This window comes from Dendrobium catenatum, unplaced genomic scaffold (assembly GCF_001605985.2).
Source record: "Dendrobium catenatum unplaced genomic scaffold, ASM160598v2 fragScaff_scaffold_672, whole genome shotgun sequence".
In the NCBI taxonomy this organism is placed as follows: Eukaryota; Viridiplantae; Streptophyta; class Magnoliopsida; order Asparagales; family Orchidaceae; genus Dendrobium; species Dendrobium catenatum.
In genome coordinates this window covers 48528-67510 of record NW_021319134.1, presented here as the reverse complement: position 1 = coordinate 67510, position 18983 = coordinate 48528, and the positions used below count along the sequence as shown (strand labels likewise).

Here is an 18983-nt window from a genome sequence, read left to right as displayed (position 1 = left end):
AGTTCATTTTGTGTGTTTGTCTCAATACCTGGTATGGTGGTGCTCATGTTGTTGGAAATCATTGCTAGTAACTATTAGTCATTGTTTAATGATTTGAAGAACTTTAGATCACAGCGAGGGTCATAAAATTCTTTTATTGAAATATGATTAATTGTTTGTATTGCCTCTTTGGATGCATCAGACATTCGATTGTGATAACCATGTGGATATCCATATATCTTGTAACATCGTTTCCTTATGTGACAGTGGATATTGCAGAATATACATAATGGTTATCTTCTTAGACCCTTTAATGTAGAAGGGATCAAAGTCCGTAGCTCCAGATTTATTATTGTTAGCATAATTGTGGTTGTTTGCTTTGATGCCATTTGAAGTTTTTACAACAAATACTTTACCCTTCTCTTCATTTGGGGTATGAAAAGATTAATTTGGGAAATACTATGTTGGTTTTCTTCTTGAGATATCAAATAAAAAACCTTATTAATCAGGGGGAGAGGATCCATTAAAAGGATTTGCACTCTTATTTTTGTGACATATTCATTAAATCTCTTGAGGAATGATATGGTGTACTCATTTTGATAATTATAAGTGAGCTGCTCTATTCCCCTTTAAAAACACATACCATAAGTGTATATATGTCTAAAGTTGTGCGATTCTTCCCAAATTATTTTGAGTTTAGTGAAGTAAACGCTGAAAGAATTATGTTCTTGTTTTAGGTTAATCAATTCATGTCATACTTAGAAAATCTTGGGGCCATTAATCTGCTGAAACCCATCTTTAAGTTCCTTCCACACGTCTAAGGCATAATATAATACTTGTTGAAATTTTCTTGGATGCCAAATTGAGAATCCAAAAAATGATAACATTATTATTTCTTATCAAAGAACACATGAGGTTGGAGTCAGTCCTACAAGTTTCTTTAAAGTGTCCTCTATGAACCCAAACTTATTTTTAGCATATAAAATAATTACCATGGCTCTACTCCAAGATGCTTAGTTATCCCTAATCAAAATTTGTAAAACCAATGAGATAATGAGGTTATCAGAATGATGAAGGTAGTATGGATCTTCAATCAAAGATCTTACCCCAGACCTTTCGGCTACGATTTGCTAGTTGTCCATGACGAGTGGCTTTACACACTTGGATCTCAGATTTACTAAATCCAAGATTTCATGGATTAGTTTAAATATTGTGCCTCTTTTTTGTAGTACAATCTCTACTTCTCATAACATAATTTGGTATATATATAAATCAAGAAAACGGCCTACATGGCTATATTTACAAAAATAAGTAAAATATATGTGATTTTGTCGGTGATATAATTGAAATGTAAAAAAGAAGAGAGTAGTATTAACTCCCTCAAATGCATCGAATGTGCTAGAAAAAAGAACAGTATTAATTTCTTTAAGAAAAGAATACCCAATAAATCAACAATATATGATCAAAGAAGGCTTTTTTAGTTGGAAGAATTGCACCAGACCAAAAGCTGGAACCGACTGCATCAAAACTTAAGCCATCCAGTCACGTGCCGACGCACCAATCTCTTTTGAGCAATTATTAGGTGTGGACACCGCATGCAGAGATGCATTCGAATACTGTATATTTTATGTTTAAGCTCTGCCTACACTCTGCTTATTTACTGTATATATAATACGTTTTTGTAAATATGAAGTAAATAAGCAGTAAATATTTATTTGTGAAGGTTTGCTGTTTATTTACAGTGTATTTACAAATACGTAGAGTGTAAGCAGAACATATGCTGAGTATAAGCAAAGCGTACGCAGTGTATCCAGTAATCCGGACGCATCTCTTAATTAGGTGTCCGCACCTAATAATTGCTAGAAGATAAGGCCGTTCCATCACTAATTAATTTAATGTGAGAGAGAGACAAAGGGAGAGTGAGAGAAAGAGAGGTTAGGGGGAGTTGCAGGCCTGAGCCTTTAGCTCTTCAGTCATTACTATTCCTATCTTCACTGACCTACTGCACAGCAAGCGTTCAATAATGGCTTCTTTAAGCAACCAGTTTCGTCCTACAAACTTGAGGATGAGGATTCGACGAACCAATCCATCCATTTCTTGCTCAAAACAGCCACCTCAGAACAACATCAAGGTGCTTCGACAACTTGAAAGCTCTCTTAGTCAAATAAGGCCCAATTGGCGGTTTAAGCTTGTACTGAAATCCACTAGTGGTATTTCATGCTACTTTTGGGAGATTTTGTTGAAAGAAGGTCGTGATCAATAGTGCGACTAAGAACATCGGTAGGGCTGCCATTGCAGCTGTAACCAGAGCCAGAGGAACGGAGATATCTGGAGCTGTGGACAAGTTATTAATAGGAGAAGATGCAGGAAAGGTTCTCTGTGCTCTTCTTTCCATCTTGATTGAAGCCTTGCTCATGTATTCTTCTACCATTACTGCAAGTTTCTGAGCTATTCCTTATAGGTGAGTGGTATGGATGAGCCATTGGAAGTTCCAATTCTAAATGATCTGACCATGGTATTAGGGTCGATTTCACAGGTATTAGCTTAAGGAGATGCAATTGAATGTTTTCTTAGGGGGTGTTTGGTATCGGATTTGTTCGTCATTTTTAGTAGGATTTAGCGTAAATCCAGCCAAATGCAATTCACGCCACTGTAAATCCGTCAAATCCATAAATCCTGCTCTGTAAATCCAGGATTTACGGATTTACGACATAAATCCGATAAATCCGTCTAAACCCTAATCCCATTCCTATTTGGATTTAACACGACTTGCAGTTGTGGCGCCGTGTCGCGATGTGTTGTCAAACAACTTCTCTGGATTTAACAGGATTTAAATTTTGTTATACCAAAAATTTTTCAGGATTTACGAGCTAGGATTTTCTAAATCAGGATTTACATGATTTAGTAAATCCTACTAAAATTGAATCAAATCCTATACCAAAAACCTCCTTAGGGGATGTTTGGCATTGAATTAGATTTAATTTAGTAGGATTTAGTAAATATTGTAAATCCGGATTTAATAAATCCTGAGGCTGTTAAATCTTGAAAATTGTTTGGTATGATAGATGTTAAATCCTGAGAAACTATTTGACAACATATTGTAACATTTCAAACAGTTAAATCCGCGGAGTTGGGATGATACCTGCGCGTAGACAAGTACCTGCGCCGCTCAACTGTAAATCCCGTTAAATCCACAGAAGAATCGGATTAGGATTTATCCTGATTTATACGGATTTGGGGCGTAAATCCAGGATTTAAGTCGTTGCCGGATTTACAGTCATGCAAAATACCGTTTGGCTGGATTTAGCGTAAATCCGACTTAAATCCCGCTGTAAATCCGATATCAAACCCCTTAGGGGCTGTTTGGCAACAAGTGGGATTTAATTTTAGTGGGATTTAATAAATCCTGTAAATCCGGATTTAGTAAATCCGAAATGTGTTAAATCCTAAAAACTGTTTGGTATTCAAAATGTTAAATCTTGTTAAATCCTGAGAAACTGTTTGGTAACATATATCAGGATTTATGGCGGTTAGGGATTTAAGTTTAAATGAGATATTTATGAAATCAAGATCATTACATAAAACATAATAAAACCAATTTTAATTCATATAAAATAACCGAAAATTCAATAAAAAGTAAATTACAAACTAACATGGACCAAAATGAGAGTTAAAATATTAAATAAGCTAATTATATTATATTTAGTTACTAATTATATTATTAATTAATCAATTAAGTTAAATTAGATAAATAATTTATGCACTAATTCTACTATTAGTTATTTAATTAATTAACTTAATTATTATTTGTTTAAATTATATTACTTAAGTTAATCAATAATAACTTTGAGGCGTCTAGGCTGTAAGCAAGTGACTACCTTATCTTAAACTGTACCCGCTGTATTTACTTCTTTACCTGTTTTACTCTATTTAAATTTTAAACTCTTTCTGTATCTCTTTGGAAACAATATACATAAGGGCAAATTTTCAATATAAGTATCATTAGGAAGTTAATTAAGAAGATAAGCATAATTAAAAAAATAAATAAAAAGTAGGCATAATCGCGGTTTCATTCGGCGATTTAAGCTGCAAGTAAAGTCGCCTGTCTAACGGGCGACTTAGGTTAAATATAAGTCGTCCGTTAGACGGGCGATTATGCCTAGTTTTAAAATTTATAAAATAATGCTTAATCCCGTAATGAAGATTTTAATCATGCTTAGTTCTAAAAATTGTCCTATACAGAATTATCTCTTCTCTTCCTTTTCGTCTCCGTGTCTGTTCTCCTGTCTGTGCCTTCCGCTCAAGAACTCTCTCATAGGCTTTGCCTTTCATCTTTTCTTTTCGTCGTTGCTGTTCGGCTTCGTTGATTCGCAGTAGGTGTAGATATTGCGCATGTCGCTACTTTGGCTCCTTCGTGGCTGTTCGACTTCGCTCCTTCGACGACTTTCCATTCTTGTCGGATCGGAAGTTACGACATTTTGATCGAAAGCAAGAACAGGAGCTCGCTGGCTGTGAAGTTAACTTTCTCCCTTTCGCGCGCTTCTAATGTTAAATCCCTTTAAATCCACCGAACCGAGGGATTTAGTAAATCCGGGATTTAAGCCGTAAATCCGTAAATCCGGGATTTACGGAATCCCGGGATTTAACGCGCGCACAAAAACCGTTTGGCTGGATTTAGCGTAAATCCGACTTAAATCCCACCAGAAATCCGATACCAAACAGCCCCTTAATGTTATCCTAGACTTTCATTTGCTTGTGATTAATTGGCAGTCAAAGGCAACAGGTGAGGTTGTAGATTTTACCGAACCCTCTACAGTTTTTGACAATGTTAAGCAGGCAAGTCTACATTACTTTTTTCTTCAATAAAGAGTCTATAAAATCTTTTTTTCAAGCCAAAGGTTGAAACCTGCGTGGTTCACTTTTTTCTTCCTACGGGCAGCAGCTTTTGGCTTAAGAAGCATGGTTCATGTGCCTAAGCTTGAGCTAGAGATGGTCTCAGCACCATCTGCGTTCTGTGAAAAGGCAAGCATGGTAAGGCTATGTGATGTACTTATATGGAATGTGTAGTCACCAAGATTGTAAAATGCTACTAAAAAATCATTTCTCTCTTTCAAAACTAACAGAGTTCTTTGTTCTGATTTGCTTTGCATCATGTGACAGGGTTGTCTTGTTGCTCTTACACTCTCTGTTGGTTCTGTGCTCTTCCAGCAAGCTGCAATTTCAGCTTCTTTCCATTACAGTAATGTGGAGATTGTTGAATCCAGGCCTACTCCATCTGTAAGTTTAAGCATTGCATAGTTGAATCTTAAAATTGCAATAGCAATGCAACAGATTGCAATTCTTCACCTTTCAACAACTTCGATGGCCTTTGTTTCTAGCAGTATCCATTTACGCAGCTAATAGTTTTAAAGCATAAATTTAGAGATTACTTCATAAAGGATTTTTGGTGTTCTAGTCTAAAGGAGCATTTGGGACAGTTTTTTCATAATTTTATTTTAGAGATCATTGTCACATTTCTGTTTGACTATCATAAGTTTGATGTTTTTTTTTTTAAATTTCTTTGGTAAGAAAGAATTTTTCATAACATATTTATTAGAATATGATACAATAACAACAACAAAAACAAACCTTTATCCCAGTGGGGTTTGAATCTTTATTCTCCATTGTGTCTTGTTAAGAGTCAAATTCTCATTTAAATTCAATAAATAAAGGTAATTTTAATATTTTTTAATCAAATCTTTTTTTAAGTCTACCTCTACCTTTCTTAACATAAGCCAAATTTAATACATCTACTCTCGTAATCGGGTCATCAGAAGGCTATTGTTTTATGTGACCAAACGATCTAAGGCAGCCCTCTCTAATCTTATTTTTCATTGGAGCTACTCCAACATTTTCTTAGAATATGATAACTATATATAAAAAAAAACTACTCTTAATATTTGTGAGGAGAAAAACAAAGCCCCCAAAAATACAAATATTAAGTTTCTTATAATTCTCCGCTAATTCTTTAAACTTACCGTTCAAAGCCCCCAAAAATACAAATATTAAGTTTTTTCGCTCAGTCAAATTTCAAGAAGCAAAAGCTAATTTTGTTTTAGACCTGATCAACACTTCCCACGTTTTCCCATTATTGCTTGGCTTAATTTTATGCATTAATTACAGCTTCTAATGATAAGTAATTTGCAGAACTTGATATATGGCTTGGAGAAGTTCTTGTAGCGAGCAAATATCACTTCAAAAATCCAAAAAACGTTATTAATATCACCATTTTGAAGTGGGCAAAGACCGACTACAGCACTGAAGATGATAATCAGCAGCTGCCTGATTCAGAATCTTAATGACGATCATTGCTTGTTTCCTGACTGTATTGTTGCATCAGATAAGTAACTAGTAAATTTGTTCTGATTTACTTGTATGGGGCTTTCAGTTGTTGAGTTTAATCAGAGTTTATGTACCCCTTGTTGAGCCCAATTTTCACTCCCCGTACATTTGTCTCACAACAGATTTCCGTTCAAGGCTAAAATGTCACAGGTGAAAATGCTTTTCTTATTTTTGGGAGAAATTATTTTGTGTGGACACCGTACCATCCAGAGGAGATCAGAGCACGCCACGTCACCCGATACACAATGGGTACACACCCGCGACACACAGCACCTGGGTAACATGACGCGCTCTGATTTGCATCTGGACGCGTACTGTGTCCGCACAAAATAATTTCACTATTTTTGGAGCTTCAAACTTTAGGTGAGCAATTTTAGGATATAGTGATTAATTTTTTTATTACAGTCAGTCTCAAAAATTTTATATCTATTTTGTGGTTATTAAAATATAAAAATTGGGATTTCACAGTTCAAAATTTTAAACTAGTTTATGATGATGATGATGATGATGATGATGAAAGGTATGAGAGCAGTTGAATGCTTAAAAATAAAGACTGATAGCCATAAAAGAAATGGAAGTCCCAGAAATCACTACAGCCTTTGTTAACAGAGAAAAACTAATGAAGAGGCTTCATTTCTTAAAGTTTATAGAAGTAATTTCTCTGGGAAGTTTCATCATTGGAAGTTCAAAGGAACAGAATTGAGTCAAGATAACTATAAATATGCATTCTTCGAGGTTTGAAGTTGTTAGTTATCTTGTACGCATGTATTTCAGCATTCAGCAATGATTGCGTTCCACCAAAAAGCAAGAAAAAGAAGTAAATAATTCCACGGGATGATATGTGTATCAAAACACAGAAGTAATCCTCATCTCGGGTTCGAATCCTCTCTATTACGGCCTCGCCTCTTCAGTGGGGTAAAGCACGTGTGGGCCTGATGCCGGTGGTTGGCCTCGCTAGTTTCTGCCGAGAGATTAGTTACGCCGCCAAACGGCCTCTTTGAAGTGGCTGCCGGGTTACTCAAGACTCGATGGATGCCATGATTACACTCTGGAGAAGACTTAACAGATGAAGGCTTTTGTGGTAAGAACCAAATTTCTCTTATCCGATGGGCATTGTTAAACGGGCTTTATTTTGATTATGAGATGCTGGCTTTATGGGCACAAGTGTGCAAGATATGTATGTCCTAGTAAGAGCCTAGCAATACATACAAGCAATAAAAATAATGCAATAGATAAATAAATTGCATCGAAGCAAAGTATTATATTTATATCCACACAAAATGAAGCATGCATGATTTCACATTGAATAAGCACTGTTGAATTTCAGTGTAAATTCAAGGGCCAAGATTTACAAAGACGTACTTGAAGCTAGGGCATTTTATATCTGATGGCTCGGATTAAAGGATTCATCGATGAATAGCCAATGAGTCTACATAATGTTGGGTGGCTAGCCAAATTATTGTTTGTTAAGGTTTTGGTGACTCTCTAGTGGACCAAGATATTAGTTTAGAACTGATGAGCATACAAGTGGGTCTAAAACCGACGGTCCAAAAGCTAACAACTTTTATATTATCAATCCTGTTAATTAACACAGGGCAACGCTAAGCCAAAGTCAGTGGATACAGATGGGCATAAACTATGGCTAGTGGATGTGAGCATCAGTGAACGATACCCACTAATTATCAAGTGGGTGTGTCAATAGGGCGATAAGGATGGCATCAAGCATTTTTGTACTTAACCATGTTACCTTACTACGAGGGATGTGATCTATCTTGGGAATGATCATTTACCTCTATCGGAAGCCAACTGTTGTCAAATATCGTCTAGTATGACATTGATTGATAGCTTGGGAGGTGGCAGTCGAACTAGAGGATGTATTTTCATGGCGATTTCCTAATGATTTAAGTGGGTAGAGACCTAATACTTAGGATTAAGTTACAAGGCCTATGAAGAGCCTAGTAGTGGAGGTAGAGAAGGTACCAAACCTTCTCTAGGCAATACAAATTATGAACCAGAGAGAAGAGACACAAAGTTTGATGCTTAATGATGACTGGAAGATGAGGGTAACACTTAACCTTGAAGATATATGCATGTGTATAGGTGTTTCCTTTCTCATGAGGTTACTAACCACAAGTCATCTACACTCCTTGCAGCCTTGTTATAGTAAGTTAAATTTGACAAGTCTGAGGGTGGTTGAAGATCCCTAGAGATAGTCATTGCTAACACAAACTCTTAGCTTCCCGTTTAGACTTCTCAAAGGGTCTTACACAAGGGATGGTCACCAAGGATAAACTTGCAACCTTGACGAAGTCAAGTATAGGGGTACTTATAATGGAGGATAGCCAAGATTATTTGGTTATTGCATTGGTGGGAGTTAGGTAGCATAGAAGCCTCATTTTCGTGTCACCCAAAAATGGAAGAGGTACAAAAACTTTTCCAATCTTCATTTCCTTTAGCATGTGGAATGAGAAAATTTCATATAGAGAGAATGTTGTAGTGCGTGAATCAAAACACTTTATAAGTAGAAGTCGATGGTTTCAAAGTTAATGTGAGAATGTGTTGATGAATCCAACTAGGGATTCAAGCATTGGGTGGAAGATATTGATGGTGGAGCGTAGTTGTTGGTGGGGAGAATGACTTCACTAAGTGATTGATAAAGTCCTAGTAAACAAAAGCAAATCATACAAAAGATGGGGTAGAGCGTATGTTATTGTTGATTTTAGTTATCAAATAATATCCCAAGAAAAGATTGTTCATGGGATGGGATAAAGGTGTTATCCAAGTTGACAATATAAGCCTCAGTAAAGTTAAGCCCATGGGCATCAATCAAGATATCACGACTCGGCTTGATATAACCCATATACTCTCATGGGTTGCACTAAGTTGGATACGAGTTCGATCAATTTCCCAAAATCTTTTATTCGACAAAATTTCTTTTTTCGTTTCATTTAAATACAGAGCCACTAAAATTCATTTATATACAAAATTTAACGATAATCCAAAATATAAACATTTAGAGTCATTCTCAACACAAAGTATGTATTACAATAATCATGATACGTTGTTCATCTCTTAATAAAATACATCAAATCACATGATTACAAAAGAATCTATCTTTATTGTTGTAAAAGAGTACCTTTGCAGCAACAATCTTCTCTCTCTCTCTCTCTAACTATTTCACTTGTCCTTTTTTTCTTCTTGAAATATGTAAACAATAGAATAACTGTACAGCTCAACATATCACATGTAACCTACACTTGTATTCAATGCAAGAAACGAAATCAATATGCATGCTGGTATCAATGAAATCACAATCTATGCTGAATCAAAATTATTCTATGCTTAAAAATATTCCTACATCATATGTATGCAAGTATGGTCAATTTATCAAGTTAGAATCATGTGTTCATGCCTATTGTAATGATCATTTTTTATAATCATATATAGTTGTATATCAATGTATATATGTTGTATGTATCATTATATCAATTAAGATATAAGTATATCACTCATATCATTATGTATTCTGATGAATCATCATATACATCAACTATAGATGTTATGTTCCTATATATCAATGCCATGCATACTATTATACTCATATGCATCATTACCTTTTATGTATCAATATTATAGATCATATCATATTAGAATCATTATTATATATGAAAACCAATAATCATTTGATAGTATTTTGTATTTATAATTGTAATCTACATAACATAGTTATTAGAATGATCATGTGTCATTATGGGCATTATATTATTATCATGCATAGTAGTGTCATGTATTATGTGAAATCTTCATATTGGTGTGTCAATTATATGCATAATAGAATGAATGTAGAAATCATGCATCGTTATAAGGAATGCTCTTTATATCAATTTATTAGTTTAGGCGGCATTAGAATTAAGTCAGCTCATGTTGTGTTAGAAGTAGTATCATATATATACATCAGAAATTTATGTGTCAATAGCAAGTCTGGATTATGGACAATCATATCACATTTGTCATATGGTTGTATAGTATAACCTATTATACAATATCAATCGTATCAGTCTCATTCATAGTCATTTGGCTTCACGTAGCAATCATCACTCTCTATAACGCCTCCCATCGTATCATATTTATTTTAAGGAAAGATTGTTAACCTACCCTCCTGCCAGAGTATCATATTATATCTCTGCGAACCTAAATCAGTCTCATTCAATCATATTTAGTAGTTAGCTTTTTTTGCAAACACATATTTCACAACAACTGTTCATGACAACTATGTGAATTAGTGTGTGTGTGTGTGTATATATATATATATATATATATATATTGTAGCCAATTAATTTATACCATTTAAATCACAAATGTCATGTCAACTATGCATGTTCGGCCACTGTTTATGGTATGCCAGGTAAATTTAACATGCATGTATATCATTTTGTCATATCTTCATGCATTAATTATATATTAATTGTGTATACATCTTTATCTTATTTTTTTTCGAGGGGTATGCATCAACTATAAAAATATTCTATGAAATATCAATATGATCATGTCAAGATGTGCAAAATAATTATATTTATAATATACTAAAAGTTACATGGAAAAAAACTTCTAGAAATCAAGATATCTTGCATGTTAGTATTAACCATTTTGTTAGGTCCTATCCAGTTTATGAGCTATATAAGATGTAGTATACAATTATACATGAGATTCAGCAATTTTAAGCTATGCAAGGTGTTTGGGATTACTTTTAAGCCTTCTTAGATCGACAACCTATTGGATTAGCAACTAAGCATAAGGAGAGGCTAGTGTATTGGCGTATCAAGCAATTATTGATTTATAAGCCAACAACCCGAACCTGACCCGATTTTACAAATGACCTGTTTTTAATTAATTTATGAGAGTTTTAATGGATTTTTATGAAATAAGTAAATAATATTTCAAAAAATTATAAACATTATTGCCCAAATTAAATTAATCTTGATTTATTTTAAATTAATTGAAGTAAATCTTACCTTAATTTGATTTAGATTTAAATAAATTGAATTAAATAAAAAATTAATAAAATATACCCGAATTGGGTCGGGTTCAGGTTGACCCAAATCCGAAGTGGGTCGGGTTCGGGTTCGGAAAACCGACCCGTTTGCAAAAACGGATCGGGTTGAACAATGTCGGGTCAATTTCGGGTTGGACCCGTGATCCGGTTTTGATAGCCCTACTCATGATGATAGACTACTGAGGAGGGTTTTGATTTCTATAATGATATTCCTGGATCAATGATCTATTAGATCGATTATAAAGTGTAAATAATTTAAGGTATTATTGGATACTATTGAGTCATTATTGGTGTTTGTTGTTTTAATCCTTACATGACATTAGCACTTTGGTAATGTTGGGACTAATAGCTTAAAGCCTTATCAAGCATCTTGCAATTTTAAGTCTCGCACAACATTAGCTATTTAATGTCTTCTAAAAATCAAAATGATCTAATTTTATGATGAAAATCTTTAGGAAAGGCATGCACTTATGCATGATCATCTAAAAAATATATACTAAGATTCTATGTAGTACATAAATAAACAAGAAACATATTCAAAAATAGGAAAATATATATGCATAATTTTTTTTTTTTAAGATTTTTGAGAGGTCTCGCTAGGGGTGTCAATTTTTGACACGACTCGAAACCCGACCCGAACCCGACACGGAAAAATCCGGGTTCGGGTCAACCCGAACCCGAAACGGGTCGGGTTGACCCAGCAAATCGAAATTGACCCGAAAGTGACATGAAAACTCATATTTGACCCGAAAACCCGAGATTGACCCGTTTTTAACCCGATTTTGACTCGAAAATCGAATATTGATCCGATTTTGACCCAAAAATTAGCAATTTTAGCTCAAATTCGGGTCATTCGTGTCGGGTTGACCCGGACCCAAATCAGGTTGGGTTCGGGTCTAGAAATCTGACTCGTTTTTAAAAACGGGTCGGGTTCGGGTTGACCCGAACAGTGCCGGGTTAGTTCCGGGTTCGACCCGAACCCGACCCGCTGACCCGAATTGACACCCCTAGGTCTCTCTTCATCATCATCTCCGCATCATCATGCCAAAGACATGTCATTGCATCAAATATCATCTCTTATAGATGCTAAACTAAATTTTAAGGATAATTTAACTCATATAAAGGAGAAAATCGAAGCATCAAATAGATTAAAATTTTTTTAAGGGGAAGACTATAGCTCTCTCAAATGGATTGAGGTCAAATATCTCAAATTCAACCTATTCAAAAGAAATAAAACTTTAATGTAAAACATTTCATATAAACATTTAAGAAAAAATTGCGTACATTAATGCACCCAAGCGAACGCATAACCATGTACCTCATACGAAGATAACAATAGAGGTTGGCCGACTGACCTAGCCAATTCACGCTTGATTTGAGGTCCAAACATGCCTTTTTCTAAATATTTAGATTCTCTAGCACCAGTTTCAATATTTTATACTCAAATTGGCACTTCCATAGTACAGCAGTGCCTCTAAAACTCATTTCAAACTAATTTGAACTATTTACTGTATTTAGAGCCAAAGGGTTCAATAACTTTTGCTCTAATTAACATGTAAACTTCAAGGAAGGCTAGAATCAAGATTAAAAAGTTTTATTTAGTTTACGGCCCCATTGGAAGGTCTAGTTTGGCATTCTATGATTGATCATTCTGTATAAATTTTCTAAAATTATAATTTTGTTTAGTGAACTTTCAAGCCTTAATATATTTTCCGTGATGTCAGAAAATATGGGGAAAATGATACATCACAAAAAAAAAAAAAAAATCCATCTGATTAAGGTTGAATCCTAATGCAATATTTGAAATAGAAATTTTTGAAATCAAAATATGGAATATTCAAACACTTATTTAAGCAAACTCAAAGTCAAACAAAACATTTCGATGAAAGCAATACAGTTAGCTCAAGTCACTCAATTCTTAGGTTATTAAGGCACTTAAAAGTTGAAATTACGATATATGATCAAGGTAAACAATATCGAAAGTTTGATAAAGTGTTTTGGGTTAGTCTAAAATTATTAGGTACCACTTAAAAAAACTATAAAATAATCCATTCTTTACATGAAAAGGGGGAGTTTGGGATCTTGTATCATGCTTGAAATTAAAGAGAGCTTGAGATTTGATGCCGTCTAAAGCTCTACATGATACTTAACATTGATGATTGTTGCAAACAACCACTGTCACCTGCTCACCGTTATCTATATGTCATCACTTTATCGTCATTTTCTGTAACAACCCAAACTCTTAATTATCGAGATAGTGTCTACTTTGGCTTAAGAGCATCACAGTTTTGCCATGTTGGTGTAACTTTCCAGTAGGTCACCCAGCCCAGAATTGTTATGGGATGAGCACATTTAACTGTGGAGTTTCTTACGAAAATTTTAGCCATTACACCAAAAGGCACCTCAATGTTAAGAGCATAGCTTTCTTTTACTTAAGAGGTTTCACATTTTCTGACATTTTCTCCCAACTTTCATCACTTGACCACCATTATCATCCGAGTCCGGACTACTATTGCTCAACCATCACCATCTAACCACCATCACCTGACCATAATCATCCAACTACCATCTCTTCTCGACTTAGCTTTATGTATCATTGCCTATAAGTTTGATACACATTATCGACATAAAACGTAGGCACCTGCTAACTTCATTGATTTCCATCATCATAAATGTCAACGCACATTACCCATAAGGATGATCGCTATTGACACAAATGCCAACTTCATGGCATTTTATCTACAACTATATAAATACACATCATCACTTATAAGGTGGATGTAAATCATCAAAATAAAAGGTCAATGAATGTTGAATTTTTTTCCTTTTATCGATAATAGTGTCAATGTATACCATAGGGATGTTAAAATGGGTCAATATGTTGGGTTTCGTTTGACCTGAAATTGCCCGATATAAAACCTGACTCATTTAATAAACGGGTCAAAAATACAGGCCCGAACCCTACCCAATAAACCGTTCTGATTATATATATAAATAATAGAGTTTATATTAATTATTAAAAAAATAAGATAATCATACCAACAAATAAAAAAAAATTAAAAAAGAACTTAAACAGGTTATTTTGAATCTAGTTGGCGGGTTAACCCAAACCTCTCCCATTTAATAAACAAATCGTAATTACATACTTGAACCCAACCCATTTATTAAATGTGTCAACCCGAACCCGGATTTTTCGAGTTGGGTTTAGGTCGGGTTAGCAGGTCGGGTCATTTTTTGACACCCATAACATGTCATTATTGCCATTAAAATTTATACACACCATCAACACAAATGCTATACTTGTTGACTTCATCACATATTGTCAGCAATAATGTCGATGCACGTCATTACTTATAAGATCAATACATACCATTAATACCAACCAACTTCAGTGCTCATTGTCGTCAACAACTTCGATGCACGTCATCACGTATAAGACCGATGCACAATGTTGACACAAATATTGGCGCTATCAACTTCATTGCCTATCATTGTCAACAATGTCGACACACTCCATTGTTTAGAAGGTTAGCACGTATCATCGTCTCCAACATATATGCCCATGGACTTTATCATATATTCTCTCCAAAAGCATCATTGCACAACTTCGCCAATAGGACTAATACATGTCATCAACAATAATTTCGAATTTATCATATATTCATCACCATGGACTTTTCATATGATATTTTTTATCTATATGTGATATATTTTCATATTAAATTAAGACATTAAAATATTTCTATAATCATAAACTTTTTAAACTATAATAAAAAAAATATAATACGAAGAAATTTACTAAAATCCAAAGGTCACAAAGTCCACCAGGCCTCGCTGTTCTTCTCATTTCATTTGAAAATAATGATTTTGCCATCGCATGCCTGCTCTGTAAGGTCATTATACTTTCAAAGCTCTCTCATTGGAAAATTCCAATACGGGGCCACGTAAATTCGAATTGAATATTAAAGCTTTGAATTCAAGTCAATTCTTAGAAGATTTTTTAGTTCAATTGAATATTAAAGCTTTGAAATAATAATATTTTTCACACTCTAAATAAAATTATAAAAAAATAATTTTAGGTCAATTTTAATTTGATACTCCATGTTTTTATTGGGTCACATAAATATAATAAATTTCAAGTTAATTTTGTATACCCATTTTGGGTATAAACAAGGGTATGAAGGGACATCCCTCATAATGAACTTAATAAATGATATGACATTAGAAAATCCACTTGATCAAAGCACAAATCTCGAGATATATTAGAATGAAAACATTTAAGATTAAATTTAGAATTATCATAAATTTTATTTTATTAAATTTATAGTCGAACTAATCAGTTCCATAATTTTGTATCATATGAAACTCTTTTTTATAGTCACGTGGGATGGATATTCATAGAAAGTTAAGATGTCAAAATTTTTGTCTACTATCATGAATATTCTAGTATATAATATGTTTGTGTCATCTGTAAGAATAATTTCAAAATTTAACAAAAACTCATCCAATGACTAACATACATAAATTATTAAAGACTCCTCTCATATTTTTAGGATTCACAAGTGAGAGAGAGTACTTTTAAATTTTATCTTCAAAAGCTCATTAAATTTTAGATGTCTTTGTTCTATACCTTTGTACTCTTCACTGACTTAAGAGATATTTCATGTCACAATCTAACCCGAAATGACCCAGAGACATACATGTAATATAGTGTTGAATTGGGATAGACTAACCTATGATCTAAGTTTTGGGCGACTAATCAGAATTGTTTTATTAATTTAAATAGATCACAGAACTTCTAATTGTTGGGGGTGGAAGTAAACCATATAACAAACACAACACAAAAAATAGAAAGCAACGGAAATAAGAGGACACCATGATTTAACATGAAAAAATTCAAAATCGGGAAAAAAATCATGAAGCCACACCACACCAAGAAATCAAATACGAAAATTTGGATAAATTGCATATCTCTCTTCTCTCAAGTTCTCTCCTTGCTTCTCGATCTCCTCCCTTACACCATTCTCATACACAAAACAAAAGAGAACATCAAGGAAATAACACCAAGGAACGCCACCCTTAAGAAAATGAGAATGAAAACTCTAAAATCCATCTCAAAGCGCTACAATACTAATTTACAGCGCCGCAGCGCTCAAACATCTATCATTGATCCATCTGACAACGTTGTGGCTCCTAATTTAGAGCATCGCTGCAACACTAAGCTCTTTGTCATTTTTCCCCGTAAACTTTGCAGCACCGATGTTGCCAAGAACATGATGTCGAGTTGTTCGGGTATACAGGGCTGGGGCACTCAAGTATGCAGCATCAGGGCGTTGTGCAAAAAAAATGTTGCTTTAGCAAGGGTATAACCCCTGGTGTGAGCCAACAAAACTTAATATATCGCACCCACTATTCTAAATTTTCAGATAATTCATTTTATTATGCATTTAACATTATTAAAAACGAATTCATAAGAAATTTAATAGATCGAGCATAATATTAATTGGAGATATTTGAAATAAAGTAGATTGTGTACTGGAAGTAAATAAGCAAGTACTTCTATACCAGAGCACAAAGTACTAGATTTCCTTCGGTCCTTGTACCTCCCATTAGAAAATAGCTTCTAATGACTCCCATACTAACATATCAAAAAACAGGCCATTATAACTCCCAATGTCTAGCTCATATCAAATATTCAAATTTTTAGACCCATATGACTCCTTGTGCACTTAATGTCATAACAAAACTTCCGCCATATATCATATCTCCTTTGAATCACACAATTCAAGTAGTTAAGTATATATATCATTGCATTGTAGCAAAATAAATGGTAATAAAATAAGTTTAGAATTTCACTGAATGCTTTAATGGTAGGCAACAGAACCATATACTGAGCAAAATTTTCATATTACTAGGGATTATTCAAAACACTATTTTGAAGCTTTTTATAGCTTTATTTTTTGGGATGAAATTATTTTCTAATTTTTCAAAACCCCAATATATTTTTTTATTTACATGGAGAAAATTCACCCAAAAAATACATAAATGTCCATAACTATATATTTATAACATATAACAAGTTAGACTATATTTAGACACTCATATACATAGAAAATATTCTTAAACACATGTAAAAGGGTTCAATCATATAAATTTAGTAAATTATATTTATCAAGTTGGGTCAGAATAGGTGCAATCATACATGGATTCAACAGGTGTTACATTTCACTCCTATGGTGATCATATCCATCAAGTAGAATTATAAATAATTAATGAAGTCATCAATACACATTGAAAATAACTTGAATAATTGATGCGGCTGTGTGATGCATTGCACACATGAATTAGATTTATGCTCTTGGCTAATATATGCCTATATTTTATTTGATATGCAATACCCACTAGAAATATAAATGCACTTATTCATCAAGTAATAAAGTGGTTAAGAGAGTTTCAATCCCATGATAAATTATTCTGTTAATATACAAGTAAAATAGTAATGTCTACTTCAACTATAATGTTTATCCTACCAAAGAAAATAAGGATTGATTTCTGTATGTCACTATAGAGGATTACAAGAGAAAATATAAGATACCATATATTAAAAGTATTTGGACTAATGAATGCAAATTACCAAAGTTTTCTTAATAAGACTTTTGTTATATTGATCAGAGCATACACATCTCTAAATCTCTATCGAGCTTTATGGATGCAAAAGAGAGGTTTATGACATTCCTATATTGATTCTATCTCTAAAGAACCTAGAAGATTAAACATCATATGTATAGACATGCAACATTCCATTCTAGTATTCTTATTTATTCTAACATTCCTTTGTCTACATGGGCAGACCCCCATTGACTTGAGTGCCCCCCCTCAAAAAAAATTTTTTTTTATTTTAGAGGGATTGTTTGGAATATTTTGGGTATTTTTGGCATTTTGCCCCCTCTCAAAAAAATTTTTTGCCCTCATTTTATAAATCCTAAGACACATCTCTAAATCTCTATCGAGCTTTAAGGATGCAAAAGAGAGGTTTATGACCTTCCTATATTGATTCTATCTCTAAAGAACCTAGAAGATTAAACATCATATGTATAGACATGCAACATTACATTCTAGTATTCTTATTTATTATAATATTCCTTTGTCTAGGTAATATATCATACTAGTTTTGAAATATACATATGATCATTGTATACATTAAATTAAGATTGAGAGATATTGATAATATATATTTCTTATTCAAAGCACAAGAATTTATAATGGTAATAATATTTGATTCATATCATTAACCCAAAATTATGAAATTACACATACATAAAATGTGAAGAAAATAAAACAAAATTTATTGCTTGCATAAATGATAAAATACAAGAGTACAAGTTATTTTAGATATCAACCGATAGTATAAATGCTCTACACTCCTTTCTCCTCTAAATATTTTATTGCTTACAAAGAGGCAAGCTACTAATTCCCAAATGTAATATCCTTCTCCTCCCCGCCCTTTAAACTTTACATTAAGGGGGCACTATAGTTGTAATGCCCCAAAATCAAATTTGATTAATTAATT

General features: G+C 33.6%; 1 protein-coding gene across 1 annotated transcript; it reads left to right on the top strand.

The window, feature by feature from the left end:
* Positions 1–1811: 1811 nt before the first annotated feature.
* LOC110100950 (dihydrodipicolinate reductase-like protein CRR1, chloroplastic) lies at positions 1812–6664 on the top strand. The gene is made up of 7 exons (XM_020828677.2): positions 1812–2110; positions 2229–2351; positions 2441–2515; positions 4750–4819; positions 4919–5010; positions 5140–5256; positions 6166–6664. Exons 1-7 carry the CDS (start codon positions 2003–2005, stop codon positions 6196–6198), a joined length of 618 nt encoding a protein of 205 aa, XP_020684336.1. The 5' UTR covers positions 1812–2002; the 3' UTR covers positions 6199–6664.
* The last annotated feature ends 12319 nt before the right edge of the window (positions 6665–18983 follow it).

Bases quoted from the DNA above. Each gene is read 5' to 3' on its own strand.
- LOC110100950 (XM_020828677.2), top strand. From the start codon at position 2,003: ATGGCTTCTTTAAGCAACCAGTTTCGTCCTACAAACTTGAGGATGAGG. The intron at 2,516-4,749 runs GTATTAGCTTAA...ATTAATTGGCAG, and splicing joins TATTAGGGTCGATTTCACAG to TCAAAGGCAACAGGTGAGGT. The intron at 5,011-5,139 runs GTAAGGCTATGT...ATCATGTGACAG, and splicing joins TCTGTGAAAAGGCAAGCATG to GGTTGTCTTGTTGCTCTTAC.